This window comes from Gymnogyps californianus, unplaced genomic scaffold (assembly GCF_018139145.2).
Source record: "Gymnogyps californianus isolate 813 unplaced genomic scaffold, ASM1813914v2 HiC_scaffold_41, whole genome shotgun sequence".
Taxonomy (NCBI): domain Eukaryota; kingdom Metazoa; phylum Chordata; class Aves; order Accipitriformes; family Cathartidae; genus Gymnogyps; species Gymnogyps californianus.
The window spans coordinates 281,836-299,454 of NW_026114301.1; the positions used below are offsets into that span (position 1 = coordinate 281,836).

The following is a 17,619-nucleotide window of genomic DNA, read 5'->3' on the forward strand; positions in this document are numbered from 1 at the left end:
TTGTGTTTACAATATCAATGTACTCAAACTTTCAGTTAAGTCCCAGTCTATATAACTCTCTAGGACAGTTTCCAAGCAATTTGTGACTGTAATGGGGCAGTTCTGGTACTTTACAGCTGAGGCTTGAGCAAAACTAAAGCTTTGCAAAAAGTACAAATACTGTTAATGGTGTTCTGTTAGTACATTTTAATTGGCAATATTGCATACTTTCTCATGCTCCCATGATCTTTTGAGGTATTAAGTTTCTGTAAAGCATTCTTGTAAATATCAGACACTTTCCGTTAATACATAATATTAAAATCAGTTATGACAAACTTGTAACAGTTTTTAGTGAATGAGCACTGTAGAAATTTCCCTCTTCAACTCATATTTGTACAATCAATAGTTTTTAGATCCAAGCAGAAATGCAAAAAATTGCAAAAGGAAGGAGTTGCACTAATTTAACTTCTGGGTGGATGAGTCCTGTAGAACTAATATAGGTTGAAGGCTGTCTAGCCAGCGAATAAATAATTCATACCCAGAACAAGATCAGCTCACTTCTCCAAGACTTCCTTTAATTCTAAAACAAGCCAGCCAGAATTAGCTGTAACAAAATGCCTGTTCACTGCACTGTATGAGAATGTGTTTAAACAAGCCCATCTATTTTCTGGCTTAAATTGGTTGTTGTTAGAGCAGGAAGCCTTCACTGAGGTGTTAAAAATATCAAGTATATTATTTTAATACTGTGCAACATAGATTTATGGCAAATTATGACACCTTAAGAAGTTTGATGTAAACAAACTAGGTTAGAAACCACTGCCAGCAACTTGTCTTTAGAGGTGACTTTACAAGTGTTCAAACCCCATTAGATAATGAAGAAAGGTTACATGCTGCCTGCATTGTACCCATTCTTTAGCTAAAGGACACTTTCCAACGCTGTCAGGCACATGAAATCTGTTTTGTTATCTAATATTTTAACTTTTTTAAATCATAGGTATCTACAAAGAACAGTAAAACACCCTACCTTGTTGCAGGATCCAGATTTAAGGCAGTTCTTGGAAAGTTCTGAGGTATTTACATTCTTTTAAGTTCCTTATTTGTTTCTAGATATGGTAACGTACAAAGTAACGTACTCTTTGTATTGAGACCTAATCTCCTAAATTCATATGAAATCAAATTGAATTGTACCCTTCATGGGACAGAGTGACAAAAGGCTACTTAGGTAATCATGTACGAAGTCTATTGCCTCTACCTCTGATAAATCTTAGGTTGGGAGTGACCAAAAGCTATCTGCTGTTCAATGACTTCTGCCAAGTGAGTTGGTCTGTCCGGTTCTGAGTGAAGCTCATCATACACAGAGTGAAAATCCATAATCAGTGCTACTGAGGGTTAATTAAGATCATTAATTAAACTGGCTTGGAAACAGTTCTTGCCTCTAGGAGTCAAGCTTGAGGTTTATTGGCATGATAATATAAACAGGCATGCAGTGCTGCTGGCCACGCTAGATGTTTTGTGGATAGAGGACTTCAGTCACCAGTGCTATCAATCTGGCACCTTTCACAAAATGAAATATATTGCGGAACAGATTGTCTGTTATGTCTCCAAAAACATAAGTCTATAAATGTGCATAGTGGATTTGCTGTAATAGTGGATTGTCTTTTGGCCAATGTCAATATCTTAGCTATGCTAATAAGTCACAGAGGCCTCGATACTGACAAAAGCATCATTGATTGATAGATAACTTAAAGTGTCAGTGTTGCTGACACAAAGTATCAGATACGAAGGGTAAATGGCCTGACATCGGGGCCACTTTGTACAGCATATTTAGACTAACGTTAACAAAGAATAATATCAGTTTAAAGTTTGTTAACTTACTCCTGAGGATTTCTAAGTACCTCACAAATGCACAGTTCTCACAATACTCATGAGGTAGGTTTTGAAACCTGGCCTATATTTAAAAGCAAAAAGACATCAACTTTTTATGATCTGTATACAGTGTGAATCTTGCATTATAATGAAGTGTTTTACAGAATTTCTGTATCTTATTGTAAATCTAAGCTTTTCTGTTTCTGTAGTGGCAGTTTGTTCTCTGTAGTATATAGGTGGCTAGTTCATAACTTCTGACAAGTAGGTTGTTTGTTCCATTTAAACGTAAAGGAGTAGAAGTAAATAGTCTATATTGTTAAGAAATTAGATTCCACTATATTGTAACGCATAGGAGTAAAGAAAATAGTCTATCCTTTTCTTTCTCCCTTGTACCCAGTTAAACCTCCAGCCTTTTAACCAGTCAATTTGCCCTTATTTGTCATTTATTTCCAGCTGCCGAGAGCAGTTAACACCCAGGCTCTGAGTGGAGCAGGAATATTGAGGATGGTAAACAAGGCTGCTGACGCTGTCAACAAAATGACGATCAAGATGAATGAATCAGATGCAGTAAGAGCTGATTTTTTTTTTTTACTTGAATAATGAGTCGAATTAATGAGGCTCAACAATTGCATTTTAAAGCTGTAGAAGTAGAAAATGAGATAGTAATTTGCTTATTGGCTTGGATTCTTAGCTGTATCAGTTGACCATCCTAGCAATAAATGGATAATTTGCATCTTTAAAAGAAGAAATGCTGTTGGTAATCTAAATTATAATGCTAGACTCTTTCCTCTTTTGTCAGTGGTTTGAAGAAAAACAGCAGCAATTTGAGAATCTAGATCAGCAACTTAGGAAACTTCATGCCAGTGTCGAAGCATTAGTCTGCCACAGAAAAGGTAACTTTACTTTTATGTGACTGCATGAGCTTAAGTGCTTAGAGCTTTAGAAAATGTTAATGAAACAGGAACTTAGTATCTCAGAGCTCTTAACTAACAAATAGTTTTACAGTAAATTTTAATGCAAAAGTCTTCTAGCTCTACCTTTTAAACTGCTCTAGCATTTCTGGTATATCTGTTTTTAATCTTAATTTTATCCAGAATATATAGCATTCCTTCTGTTGAACTTGAAAGTTACTACATTGATTACCATGAATTTTTTTTCTTGCAGAGATTTAATACTATAATTAGCAAGTGATATGCTACAGTAGACATCTATAAATTTATCTAGATCGCATGGTGTCACCCAACACCAAGGGGACAGACAAGTTCTTTTAGGGATCCTTGGCAGAATGATGACAGCACTAAGTCGTAGTTACAATTAAAGCTTTATTTTTCTTAACAGGATTTTATGATTAGTATAGCACAGAATTCATAATCAGAATAGCACAAGATTTCTACAAGCAGAATCGGTGTAGTACAATTTTATAAGTAGCATAGCACAGAATTTTATAGCACCACTTAGTTTATGGTTTCTAATCACCTGGACCCTCTGCAGATCAGGTCAAATCTTAATACTTGGTTTGCTGCATCAATATAACAATCATAATCTAGACTCAAAAAACATATAAAAGAATACAAGTCACTCAGTCCTCAGAGGAAGCAGACAACAGTGGAGGTGTCCCTGGCCACTGGGAGGTCACAGGTCTCACTGTCCAGCTGCAGTTCCAGTCCAAGTTCCCACTTAGGACTTGTAACTGATTGATTTTATATACAGTGCTCTGTATGCTGTTACACTTCCCTGTTCTGTGATGGGATCATCACCACCACCTGGTTGGCCAGGTGCCTGGGACCTTCAAGGCCAGTAGGGAAGGGAGTAGTCAGCCTGGCACCCAGGAATCTTGAGGCCAACAGGGAGGGGAAGAAGAAATCTGTTTGATTTGTCTACTTGGTTCACAGGACCTTCAAGGCCTGATAATGAGGGGAAAGGGTGTTGTCCCAAAAAATCAGGATTCTTTCACCCGGTGTGCAAAAAAGCCGATTAACACACAGAGCCGAGATATTTGTTTATTTCATGTCTGCGCAGAGATGGGTGCTAGGTGGTAACTCCACAAAGCTAGCACACCTGGTTAACACATGGTAAAGCATTTTATACCTTTCAAGCAACAGTTATCAGTATTTTTACAGTTTTGCTTAGTTACTCTCGTTCCTATTGGTTCTCGCAAGTCTCATCTCCACTTAAAGTCGCAGTGTCCTCCTTTTTTACTGCGCATGTTCTGTGAGGAAGGGGCTTCTGTTGGTAGGGGGCTCTCCCTACTCAAGGGTGGGTTTTTCTAGTATGTTAATTAGGATAGTTCACTCACAGTTCAAGTAGCTCTTTGGTTGCCCCTGTGCTTATCTTGGTATGTCTTTACCCACTGACTTATGGTGTCATCTTGTTTCTCTTCTCAAGGTCACGCCTCGTTAACTAAATAGCATCCTTTGTTTTTGTTTCTCGCATATCTCCAACAATTCCCCCTTTGAGACTTAGATAAATAGTTCTTATTTAAAATAAGTCTCACTTAGATCTTTTCATTCTAAAACTTCAGTCTCTGGGAGATTTCAAAATTTTCCAAAACTGCTCATAGGTTCCTTCCCATTGACATATGTCTCGCTGGAATTTTTTCCTGTCCTTTATAGGGAAGTTTTCAAGTTTGAGGGATTTATCTCCCTCAGTCATGAGCGTGCATACCCTGGGTGATTGCATTAGAGCAATTTGCTTCATCATGTGCCAAACCTTAAAATACAGTATGATTATAAGCAGTAAACATAAACATGTTAGCAATAACAAGATCACAACAGGGTGTAGCATGAGATTAAGAATGCCTGTTGTCTTGGGTGACCATCCAAGGAAGGCTTCCCACCACCTATGTTCTCCATCTTTCTTCACCCGGTCCAAAACACGATGTATCTCTTCTGTGTCATGGTGAATGGTGATTAAAGTCCTTTGTCCCTCTTCTCGGGCACGTTCCAGCAACTGGCGTAGATCATTATGTTGTAAAAATTTTTTCACCAGTGTGAGATCCATCCCAATGGGAGTAAGCAATAGATCCTTAACTAAAGTATAATTGGATTGTATTAGCTGATAAGTCGTAACCGGAGCTGAATAGTTGAAATCACATCCTATAATGTTAGTAAAGTTACAAATGCAAGTATTTGAGTGATTATTTATCCCAACAGTAATATTATCTATGACTATAAAATTACATAGAGTTCTTATACACACACATCCTTTCCCAATGTATATGAGTACAGTTCCAGGGATTTCTTTTGGATGTATCTCGAAGTGACAAACATTTTGCTCAGTGTCAAGACAAATGTCTTGAGCTTTGATGGTATTACTTTCGCAAATAAATCCCTGTTGTTCCTGTACCATACATGCATCAACTTCAACAGTCTGCCATTTGTAAACAGTTCCAAATCTGCATTTTTAAGTGGCTCATCTCTCAGATCGGGCCTGCTGGCATAGACCTGTTCAATAGTTGCCAGACAATCATGTTGTAAAGGTTCTTGTTCTGCTATTGGCAACAAGGTGGCAGGGTTTAAAGTTGATACTACGCTTAGAGTAACATCTTCATGATCAATTAGCATAGCTTGGTATTTGGCCAGTCTGTTTGGAGAAATCCAATGGTGTCCTTTTTGGTTTAAAATAGCCATCACTGCATGTGGGACTAATACTGTTATTGGTTGTCCCAAAGTGAGCTTCCGGGCTTCCTGGATTAGCAGAGCAGTGGCGGCTACAGCTCGAAGGCAAGCCGGCCATCCTTTACTCACTTCATCTAATTGTTTCGAAAAATAGGCTACTGGCCTTTTCCAACTTCCAAGCATCTGAGTCATTACCCCAGAGGCCACTTGCTGTCTCTCATGCACATATAACTGAAAAGGTTTTGTCAGATCAGGGAGGCCCAAGGCTGGGGCTTCCATCAATTTTCTTTTAATTTCATCAAAACTACTCCGACACTCTGGAGTCCATTCTAACAACTCCCCCGGGCCCTTTGTGGCTGCATATAAGGGTTTGGCTATGAGTCCAAAATTGGGGATCCACATCCGGCAGAATCCGGCCATTCCCAGAAACCCCCTTAGCTGCTTTTTTGTTTTTGGTACTGCTATTCGGCATATAGCCTCCTTCCTTTCTTCCCCTAGTGCTCGTTGTCCTTTTGATATATTAAAACCAAGATACCGGACTTGCTCCTTAGCAATTTGGGCCTTCTTCTTCGAGACCCTGTATCCAGCCAGTCCCAGAAAGTTTAGTAGGCTTACTGTAGCTTCAGTACAAGTCTGTTCAGTATCTGCTCCAATTAAGATATCATCCACATACTGTAAGAGAGTAACGTTATCATTATTAGTTCGCCATTGTTCTAATTCTTTAGCCAGTACCTCACCAAACAAAGTGGGACTATTTTTAAATCCCTGGGGAAGAACGGTCCAACACAGTTGTCCTTTCCTTCCAGTAGTCGGATTCTCCCATTCAAAAGCGAAGAGTGTTTGACTCTGTTCATCCACTGGAATGCAGAAGGCGGCATCTTTTAGGTCCAACACTGTAAAATAGGCATTGTTTTCAGGTACAGAAGCTAACAAAGTATAAGGGTTGGACACCGTAGGATGTATATCTTTCGTTATCTGATTTATAGCCCTCAAGTCCTGCACTAATCGGTAATCCTGGGAGTGAGGCTTTCTCACTGGTAAAATCGGTGTATTGTATTCAGATTGACATTCTCTGAGTAATCCATATTGAATAAAGGTATTTATCAGGGCTTCGAGGCCCTTGCGAGCTTCCAGCCTAATAGGATATTGATGCACCCTTACTGGTTTTGCCCCCTCTTTTAGTTCTGCTTTAATCGGACTCACATTTTTTGCTTTACCTGGGTTTTTTGAAGCCCATACCAGGGAATTACTGCATTTAATACAGCATCTGGAATATTCTCTTCAATTTCTTCTGATGTTTCATCTGTCAGCAAGCAGATCTGAGCTCTCCAGGCAGTTTCAGGTGGGATATGGAGCTGTACAGCATTCTTAGAAAAGGTTACTTGTGCATTTAGTTTGCATAATATATCTCGTCCCAGTAAAGGTAGGGGGCATTCTGGCATGTATAGAAACTCATGAATTAATTTAGCTCCCCCAATTGTGCATTCCATTGGTTGTAAAAATGGCCTTAATGTTCTTTTTCCCTTTGCCCCAACAATAGGTATAGTTACTTTACTTAGAGGTCCTTTACAACTGGTGACCACTGAATGAGTAGCCCCACTGTCAATTAAAAAATCTATGGTCTCATTCCCCAGCTTAACTGGAACCAGGGGATCAGCTGGGGAGACTTTAATGTTCTCCCCCGGTCCCCTTCATTCATTGTCTGAATCTTCTAACATAATAAGATTAGAATTTTCTATATGATCCCGTTCCTTTGGCCTCTTTCGTTTCGGGCACTCATTTTTCCAGTGTCCTTCCTGTTTACAGACTGCACACTGATTTAGCCCTAAAGGGGTTCGTTTTTGCGGACCTCTTCCCTGCATTATGCCACCACATCCTCCTCTTCCTTTACTTTTTCCTCTACCCTTCCCTTCAACATCATTTCCATTTATTGCCGCTGCCAGCAAAGATGCTTGCAACTTTATTTTGTTCTGTTTTTCTTTTCTTTCCCTCTCATCTCGATTGTTATAAACCTTATACGCTATCTCTATCAATTGTGAGATCGACATTCCCCCAGCTCCATCAACTTTCTGCAACTTTCTCCTTATATCCCGAGTTGACTGCCCAATAAACAACATATTGAACATCCTCTGATTTGCCTCATCATCCGGATTCAAGTCTGTCCATTTTCTAGCTACCTCACATAGCCTTTCGTAAAAGGCAGATGGATTTTCCTCCAGACCCTGCCTTACCTCATAAAGCTTAGACACATTCTTCGGTTTAGGCACTCCATGCTGAACCCCATATAGTATCAGCTGCTGATACTGCTTCAGTTGAGCCCTCATCCCCCCCTATTAGGATCCCATTCTGGGTCCCTTTTAGTAGGCAGAAACTCCTCAGAATCTTCTTGCCTGTTTCTCCTTCCCCCTTCTTCCCTGGCCCTCTCAATCACCATTCTCTTTTCCTCTGCCGCAAAGAATGTATTTAGCAGAGCCTGTATATCTCCCCAGTTGGGATTATGTGTTAACATTATGGTTTCTAATAGTTGATGTACTCCCTCAGGGTTTCCCCTATAGGATCCAACAGATTGTTTCCAATTTAACAGGTCAGAGGTAGTGAACGGAACATGTATAAAAACCAGCAGTCTTTCCGGTCCCACTGCTTGTCTCAGGGGAGCCTGTACAACTGGTTCAGCGTGCCCCCTAGTCCGGCTGGAAATGGGGCTAAAGTTATCATTGCCCGATTGTAAATTAGGATCGATTGGCAATTGTCCAGCACTGCTTTTGTATAGTGGTGGGGCTGTCGGGACTAACAGTTGCACATCTTTCTGCTCTTCTCCCCCTGCAGTCTTTCTATCATCACAGCCTATGCAACAAGCACTCTCCTTTTTCTCAGAAGCTGTATACATCACTAGGTCAGTCTTTAGCTTACATTTTTCCCGCATATCAGATTTTCTATACAAAGTCATAAAGACATCAACATAAGGTACGTCGTCGCATTTCCCCATCCAACGGCAAAACGACATCAATTGTAATATAGCATTATAGTTTACCGATCCATTTTCTGGCCAGACTTCATCATAACCCAATTTATAATTTGGCCACCATTGATTACAATATCTTTTCATTTTATCTTTAGTCATTAGATTTCCCCCAAACTTATTCCAGTTTTTCAAAATACACCCCAAAGGGCTACAGGGAGGAATCACGGATTGGCTTGCTCCCATTTTAACCGAATTTACCTATTTGCCGGCTTTGACTCCCTTGGTCGGTAATTACCCTTCTGACCCCTTTGGTCAGTAATTACCACTCTGACCGCTTTGGTCAGTAATTTCCTCTCTGACCCCCCTTGGTCAGTACCGCTCTGACCCCCCTTGGTCAGTATGCGCACTCAGTTCTGACCCCCCTGGTCAATTAAGGCAACCCTTGCCGAACGTCTACGTGCGACTTTATGCGCCCCCCTGGCGACTTGATGCGCACTCGGCTCTGACCCCCCTGGTCAATTACGGCACCCTTTGCCAAGCGTCTATGTGCGACTTTATGCGCCCCACCGGCGACTTGATGCGCACTCAGCTCTGACCCCCCTGGTCAATTACGGCACCCTTTGCCAAGCGTCTACGTGCGACTTTATGCGCCCCCCTGGCGACTTGATGTGCACTCGGCTCTGACCCCCCTGGTCAATTACGGCACCCGTTGCCAAGCGTCTACGTGCGACTTTACCCTTTAACCTTCCATGGGAGTCATTGAATTTGTAATTAAATTTTATACTCACCAATCCAAGGATTCATTCCCCTTTCACCCTGATACAAATATCTCTGGTTGGCATTGCACCTTTGAGTCGCTTGTCGCCCCGGCTTTGGAGGGAATCCGGAGGAGTCCCCGATCAATAGGTCGGTGCGCGCTGGAGCTCAGTCCGGTCCGGTCCGCTGTCGGGGACGACAAGACGATCCGGGCAAGGCCTTATGGCCGTCCCATCTGGGTCGCCAAAATGTTGTCCCAAAAAATCAGGATTCTTTCACCCGGTGTGCAAAAAAGCCGATTAACACACAGAGCCGAGATATTTGTTTATTTCATGTCTGCGCAGAGATGGGTGCTAGGTGGTAACTCCACAAAGCTAGCACACCTGGTTAACACACAGTAAAGCATTTTATACCTTTCAAGCAACAGTTATCAGTATTTTTACAGTTTTGCTTAGTTACTCTCGTTCCTATTGGTTCTCGCAAGTCTCATCTCCACTTAAAGTCGCAGTGTCCTCCTTTTTTACTGCGCATGTTCTGTGAGGAAGGGGCTTCTGTTGGTAGGGGGCTCTCCCTACTCAAGGGTGGGTTTTCTAGTATGTTAATTAGGATAGTTCACTCACAGTTCAAGTAGCTCTTTGGTTGCCCCTGTGCTTATCTTGGTATGTCTTTACCCACTGACTTATGGTGTCATCTTGTTTCTCTTCTCAAGGTCACGCCTCGTTAACTAAATAGCATCCTTTGTTTTTGTTTCTCGCATATCTCCAACAAGGGGACTAATAGGTGACCTGGTCGGTCACAGAGAATGGCCGTTTGCCTTATAAAATGGTGTTAGTTATGTGCTAACCGTATTACCAGGGGTCAGGAGCAGGGGGTACCGGTCACACCCCACCCCCTGACACCGTCACAAACAGGGAAGGATGCCAGTGGTGGTGGTACCATCACCTCTCACCCACAGCCTACAGCTTAGTAATGGGGTCATAAGGAGGACTCCACAGCAATAATGGGCTGCTTGTTGTCTGAAGGCTATTCATCCGAGGAAGGAGGAGAGTATAACACATTGATTTTTAGTAACTGACATGCATAAAAATTTAAAGCAAGATATAACACAAAATAACATAATTCCAACAGCCATAATAAGAGCTAATATTAACAGAACGTGACAGGCTGTCGTGGTTTAGGCCCAGTCAGCAACAAAGCACCATGAAGCCACTCGCTCACTCCTCCCCCCCGGCAGGATGGGGAGGAGAAAATACAACAAAAGGCTTGTGAGTCCCGACAAGGACAGGGAGGGATCACTCACCAATTATGGTCACAGGCAAAACAGACTCGATTTTGAGGGGAAAAATAAACCAATTTAATTTGTTACCAATCAAATCAGAGTAGGATAATGAGAAATAGAACCATATCTTAAAAACACACCTTCCACCCACCCCTCCCTTCTTCCCGGGCTCAGCTTTGCTCCCCATTCCTCTACCTCCTCCCCCCCAGCGGCGCAGGGGGGCGGGAATGGGGGTTGCGGTCAGTTAGTCACAGCTGTTTCTGCCGCTCCTTCCTCCTCAGGGGGAGGACTCCTCACACTCTTCCCCTGCTCCAGCATGGGCTCCCTCTCATGGGGGTCAGCCCTCCATGAGCTTCTCCAACTCAAGTCCTTTCCATGCACTGCAGTCCTCCACAAACTGCTCCAGCGTGGACTTTCCCAGAGAGTCACAGCCTTCTCAGGGCCCAGCCACCTGCCCCGGCGTGGGGTCCTTCACGGGCTGCAGGGGAATCTCTGCTCCACCATTAACCCTCCATGGGCTGCAGAGGGACAGCCTGCCATCTCACCACAGGCTGCAGGGGAATCTCTGCTCTGGCGCACCTCCTCCCTCTCCTTCTTCACTGACCTCGGTGTGTGCATGGTTGTTTCTCTCACATCCCACTCCTCTCTTCGCTGTAGCTCTTCTTTTTTTTCCAGCAGCCTTTTTCCCCTTCTTAAATATGCTATCACAGAGGCGCTACCTCTGTTGCTGATTGGCTCGGGCTTGGCCAGAGGCGGGTCCAACTTGGAGCCGGGGAAGCTTCTAGCAGCTTCTCACAGGAGCCACCCCTGTAGCCCTCCCCCGCTACACAAACCCCCGCTACACAAACCCCCGCTACACAAACCCCACACACAGGCCCATGCTCTGAAGTCAGGTAACCAAGACCACAGCCAAAACCAGGCAGTTGATAGACCTTCTGACAAGGGTTGCTTGAGTTATTTGGTGAAAGGTATGAACTTGTCTTTGAATGACGTTTATATGATATTCAATTTGTTTAGATTCGTTAGCATAAAAACAAGTGGTGTTTGACAGTATACATACACCTTCTTGTGATGCTAGAAGATAATCTATGGCCCAACGGTTTTGAATAGCTAATTGTGAAAGTGAACTAATTTCTGATTGCAAATTCTTTAAAGCATCTACAGTAGCATTTTGGACAATTTCAAGTGTAGCAAAAATATTTACAATAGCTTTTTCCAACTCAATAATACCTAAACTTGGAAACAATGCATGCATAAATTGATGGAATCTCGTTGGTCTTTTTACCAGGGGATCGGTCACAAAACGCTTATGGAATACAGGGTAATGGTTGTGTAAAAAGGTAGTAGTTAAATTTTTGGTTTGAAATGCATAAAGAGCAAGATGTGCTATGATACAAGTACTTCCCATTGTGGTGGAAGACTTTTATATGCGTTTGTGCTACAGAGCCAGAACCATCCGGATGCTAGAATGGTAGGCCACCAATTTGATTTCCTAAGATTTCTAGGGAAATATTCCTCACACCATTGATAAGTCTCTTTTTCACTGTCAGGATGATCAAATTTGAGTAGGAAAGTGTGGCTCATTCGAATAGTGTGAAAAGGACTGGCATATATACAGTTGGTCATGTTATGCCAGTTACAGGTGGTCCAATTGTTGTTAGTACTTAACCAACCATTACTCTGTAGAATGTAAAATGTAGAATTAGGACCAGTGAAATTATAGTTTCTTTGGCAAAATGTACCATTAATATTCCGTGTGAGATTCCAGAGTGGTGAAATATTTAAAAAACCAGCAGCGTTTGTAATCACTGATTTGTTTTTACAGATCCATGTGGTTCTTAAATTGGATTCATTACAAACTCTGGTTCGATTACTGCATATCAGCTGGAACCGGGTTTGTATCCGGTTGTAGAGCAGAGTATAGTCACAATGGCTTGTTTCTCACACCCACGTTGAATTTGTATGTTTGGGCATTGTAATGCACCATGGGGTTTTATCATAGGAATGTGCCTTAAAAGGTTAGTTTTGATAAGTTGGAGGGTTGGGAAGTGAGTATACCAATTTAGACTGGTACCAAGATGTTTCAGGAACAGGTTCAGCTAACCACCCAGAATTAGTATCTGAAGATTGAGAATGGTGTAAAAAATACCAGCAGTTTGATTCATTACCCATTTGAGAGATGATGTTCATGAACTGAATGACACGATTATTGTTCCAGTCATGAAATAAGGAGGAACAGGGTACAAATAAGGATAAGTACAATACAATGGGTGCTATGATCATCATTTTCCTGCAGTTGGAATTTCCACGAAGGTAAAGTGATGATTCCTTGGGTGCATTCCAGGTTTATTCAGGCTGAAGAATCCATCCAAGTATAGTTCATTACCTGAAGCGATAAGAAATTATCTGGTCTTGGAAATTATCCAAGCCTCAGTGATAGTTAGAGGGAGTCCCCATTTAGAAATGTGTCCTGGTTTCAGCTGGGACAGAGTTAATTTTCTTCTTAGTAGCTGGTACAGTGCTGTGTTTTGGATTTAGTGTGAGAATAATGTTGATAACATGCTGATGTTTTAGTTGTTGCTAAGTAGCGCTTATCCTAAGTTAAGGATTGTTCAGTTTCCCATGCTCTGCCAGCAAGCAGGTGTGCAAGAAGCTGGGAGGGGGCATAGCCAGGACAGCTGACCCGAGCTAGCCAAAGGGATATTCCATACCATAGAATGTCATGCCCAGTATATAAACAGGGGGGAGTTGGCCGGGAGGGGCGGATCACTGCTCGGGCATTGGTCAGCAGGTGGTGAGCAATTGCATTGTGCATCACTTGTCTTTTCTTGGGTTTTATTTCTTTTTTTTTTCCTTTTTTTTTGTTTTATTCCTTTTCATTACAATTAGTATTATTATTATATTTTATTATTATTATTGTTGGTATTATATTTTATTTTACTTTAGTTATTAAACTATTCTTATCTCAGCCCACGAGTTTTACTTTTTTCCCGAAACTCCTCCCCATCCCACTGGGAGGGGGGAGGAGTGAGGGAGCAGCTGCGTGGTGCTTAGTTGCTGACTGGGGTTAAACCACGACAAGGTATGAGAAAGCAACTTAAGACACATTCATGGGGCAGAGTTGAAAGGTAGCCGCTCCCTCACATCCCCAGTGGGAGGAGAATCAGGAAAGAAGGTAAAACTCGTGGGTTGAGATAAGAACAGTTTAATGACTAAAGTAAAATAAAAAAAAATACTAACAATAATAATAATGAAATATAATAATAATAGTAATGAAAAGGAATATAACAAAGAGGTGAGGGGAAAAAAACAGGAAAAAAAAACCAGTGATGCACAATGCAATTGCTCACCACCCGCTGACCGATGCCCAAGCAGCAATCCGCCCCTCCCGGCCAACTCCCCCCTGTTTATATACTGGGCATGATGTTCCATGGTATGGAATATCCCTTTGGCTAGTTCCGGTCAGCTGCCCCGGCTCTGCTCCCTCCCAGCTTCTTGCACACCTGCTTGCTGGCAGAGCATGGGAAACTGAAAAGTCCTTGGCTTAAGATAAGCCCTACTTAGCAACAACTAAAACATCAGAGTGTTATCAACAGTATTCTCACACTAAATCCAAAACACAGCACTGTACCAGCTACTAAGAAGAAAATTAACTCTATCCCAGCTGAATCCAGGACATACCTCTACCAGGAATTATTCTCTGTAGAGGCAGATGTCTCTGAGATCAGATGTCCTCAAGGTTAAAGAGTATTTTAAGAAGTAATGAAAATGGGAATGTATCTGATTACTGCTGATTTGACACCTGCTCTTAGATTTCAAGAAATGCTTTTTTTAAAGAGTGATATTTAAATTGTGATAGTTTTAAATATCTGAAGACTTTTCTTTTACAAATATTTCTGGTGTCCTGATGATTCTGCAAAAGCAGCACAGTTATAAACAAACCTGTGCTTTCAATCCTTAACTAAGTTGGGTTACAATGAGATTTTGTTCAAAGGTCCTTCATAGGACCTTCATAGGAATTGTACGTTGTACATGATGACTTAACATGAGGTTTGATAAGACAGTTGCCTAAGTGTTTGTTAATGAATAAGCTCAAAACTTCAGCTTCATGGATGCCAGCCACAGTCACATGCCTTTTTTTTTTTTAAGACACGTCAAAACATGACAATATATTAAAGTATACACAGTCTTGTTAAAGATACTTTAGTCAATAGAACAGTATAATGGAAGCAAATTCCACTCTGGTATTGATGTTCTCATTGAATAATTCTCTTCCTCTTCTTCCTCCCCCCCACAACTGCATGGAACAACTTCACTATAGACCAGTTAAGATTGTCTTGAATTTGCTGTATAGGTGACTTGACTTTTGTTTTGTGGGCTTGGACTTTTTCTGAACTAAGCAGTTGGATAATACTCAAGCGACAATTTCTTCCATGTATTTTGCAAGACACAATAGGCATCACATAACAGGCTCAGCAAATCATTTACTGATGTTGGAGAGTTTTGGGTGCACTATGTTCTCCTAAATGTGGTTTCATTGTGATCTCCTTGTGTATTTTATCATGACCTTTGGGAAATATAGTTTATATTTTTCAGTTGGTAAAGTTAGGGTTGCTGTAGGGCAGAGGTCTGCTTGGTTGATCTATCTTGAAGAGTAACATACCAAATTAACTTCATTGTACTGGATGTCACTCCTGTATTTCAGAGCTTTCAGCCAACACAGCTGCCTTTGCTAAAAGTGCTGCCATGTTAGGTAATTCTGAGGACCACACTGCTCTATCTAGAGCTTTGTCTCAGCTTGCAGAGGTTGAGGAGAAGATAGATCAGTTGCATCAAGAACAAGCTTTTGCTGATTTTTATGTGTTCTCAGAACTGCTTGGTGACTACATTCGTCTTATTGCTGCAGTAAAAGTAAGTACTGCTAGGAAAAATGCTTAATTTTTGTGTTTATGGTCACACTTTGCAGTTTGTATATTTAAGGTAAATGGCCAGGTTGGATGGGGCTTTGAGCAACCTGATCTAGTGGAAGGTATCACTGCCCATGGAACTAGATAGTCTTTAAGGTCCCTTCCAACCCAAACCATTCTATGATTCTATGAATGTTTGTATGCATTTGCACACTTCGTTACGCAGTTAAGACTTGCTGAGTTTTTGCCTGAAATTCCAGTCAAGTAAAATGAATGAATCCATGATCCATTATTCCCATGATAAAAAATTGTTGTGACAAAAAATGGGCATGGATTAATAGGATCCAGACAAAATCTAAATGGTGAATATCTTCTAATTAGAGCAATATTAATTGTGCAGAGTATTTAGGGACACCATACTAGTTAGCATGCTGTACATGTTTCTTTCAGGTAACTGATTTTTACAGTATGCTCATAAAATGTTTTCAAGAACATAATTTGGCCATATTAGATAACCAATAGTTTCAGTAAATAAGCAACAAATATCACTTGTGGATCTACATCTTATTAAAGAAAGTATTCAGTTTTGGTGTACAGCATGATTAGGTTTTGACATGGGGAGAGATTGTATTGGGTTTATGCGGCAAGGTTTTGGTAGTGGGGTGGCTGCAGGGGTGGCCTCTGTGAGAAGAGGCCAGGGGCTGCCCCGTGCCAGACACAGCTGGTTCCAGACAGGTGTGTGAGTGAGGGGGAAGTGTAAGAAACAATCCTGTGAACACCAAGGTCAGAGAAGAAGGAGGGGGAGGAGGTGCTCCAGGTACTGGAACAGATATTTCCCTGCAGCCTGTGGAGAGGACCACACCTGAGCAACAGGATATGCCCTGAAGGAAGCTGCAGTCCTGGAGAGCCCACATGGAGCAGGCTCCTGACAGGAACTGTGGCCTGTGGAGAGGAGCCCATGCAGGAGCAGTTCTTGAAGGACTGCAACCCAGGGGAAGGACTCATGCTGGAGCAGGGGAAAAGTGCGAGGAGGAAGGAGCGGCAGAGAGGAACTGTTATGAACTGACTGCACCCCTGTGGTGGGTTGACCCTGGCTGGAAAGCCACTCTATCACTCCCCCTCCTCAGCTGGACAGGGGAGAGAAAATATAACGAAAGGCTCATGGGTCGAGGTAAGGACAGGGAGATCACTCAGCAATTACCATCATGGGCAAAACAGACTCGACTTGGGAAAAAAAAATAATTTAATTTATTATCAGTCAAATCAGAGCAGGATAATGAGAAATAAAACCAAATCTTAAAAACACCTTCCCCCCACCCCTCCCTTCTTCCCAGGCTTAACTTCACTCCTGAATTTTCTCTACCTCCTCCCCTCCCAGTGGCACAGGGGGATGGGGAATGGGGGTTGCGGTCAGTTCATCACACATTATTTCTGCCGCTCCTTCCTCCTCAGGGGGAGGACTCCTCACACTCTTCCCCTGCTCCAGCATGGGGTCCCTCCCATGGGAGACAGTCCTCCACAAACTTCTCCAACATGAGTCCTTCTCATGGGCTACAGTTCTTCATGAACTGCTCCAGCATGGGTCCTTTCCACAGGGTGCAGTCCTTCAGGAACAGACTGCTCCAATGTGGGTCCCCCATGGGGTCACAAGTCCTGCCAGCAAACCTGCTCTGGCGTGGGGTCCTCCATGGGCTGCAGGTGGATATCTGCTCCACTGTGGACCTCCATGGGCTGCAGGGGGACAGCCTGCCTCACCATGGTCTTCACCACTGGCTACAGGGGAATCTCTGCTCCGGCGCCTGGAGCACGTCCTCCCCCTCCTTCACTGACCTTGGTGTCTGCAGAGTTGTTTCTCTTGCATATTCTCACTCCTCTCTTCCGGCTGCAATTACTGCTGTGCAGTAACTTTTTCCCCTTCTTAAATATGTTATCACAGAGGTGCTACCACTGTCGCTGATTGGCTTGGCCTTGGTCAGTGGCGGGTCCAACTTGGAGCCGGCTGGCATTGGCTTTATCGGACATAGGGGAAGCTTCTAGCAGCTTCTCACAGAAGCCACCCCTGTAGCCCCCCCCGCTACCAAAACCTTGCCACACAAACCCAGTATAACCCCCCCCATCCCTCCTGTGCTGCTCAGGCAGGGGGGAGGTAGAGGAGTTGGGAATGAAAGAGTGAAGTTGAGCCTGGGAAGAAGGGGTGGGTGGGGGGAAGATGTTTTAGTTTTTGTCTTTGTTTCTCACCATCCTACTCTGTTT

At 42.5% G+C, this 17,619-nt stretch overlaps 1 protein-coding gene across 1 annotated transcript in view; it reads left to right on the top strand.

The window, feature by feature from the left end:
• Nucleotides 1–17,619, top strand: part of LOC127028758 (sorting nexin-2-like) — a 57,739-nt gene that overhangs the window by 34,886 nt on the left and 5,234 nt on the right. Inside the window, exons 8-11 of the mRNA XM_050914467.1 lie at nucleotides 974–1,049; nucleotides 2,299–2,412; nucleotides 2,645–2,738; nucleotides 15,165–15,370. Of these exons, the coding sequence (XP_050770424.1) occupies nucleotides 974–1,049; nucleotides 2,299–2,412; nucleotides 2,645–2,738; nucleotides 15,165–15,370 (490 nt within the window). The remainder of the gene's footprint in view (nucleotides 1–973; nucleotides 1,050–2,298; nucleotides 2,413–2,644; nucleotides 2,739–15,164; nucleotides 15,371–17,619) is intronic.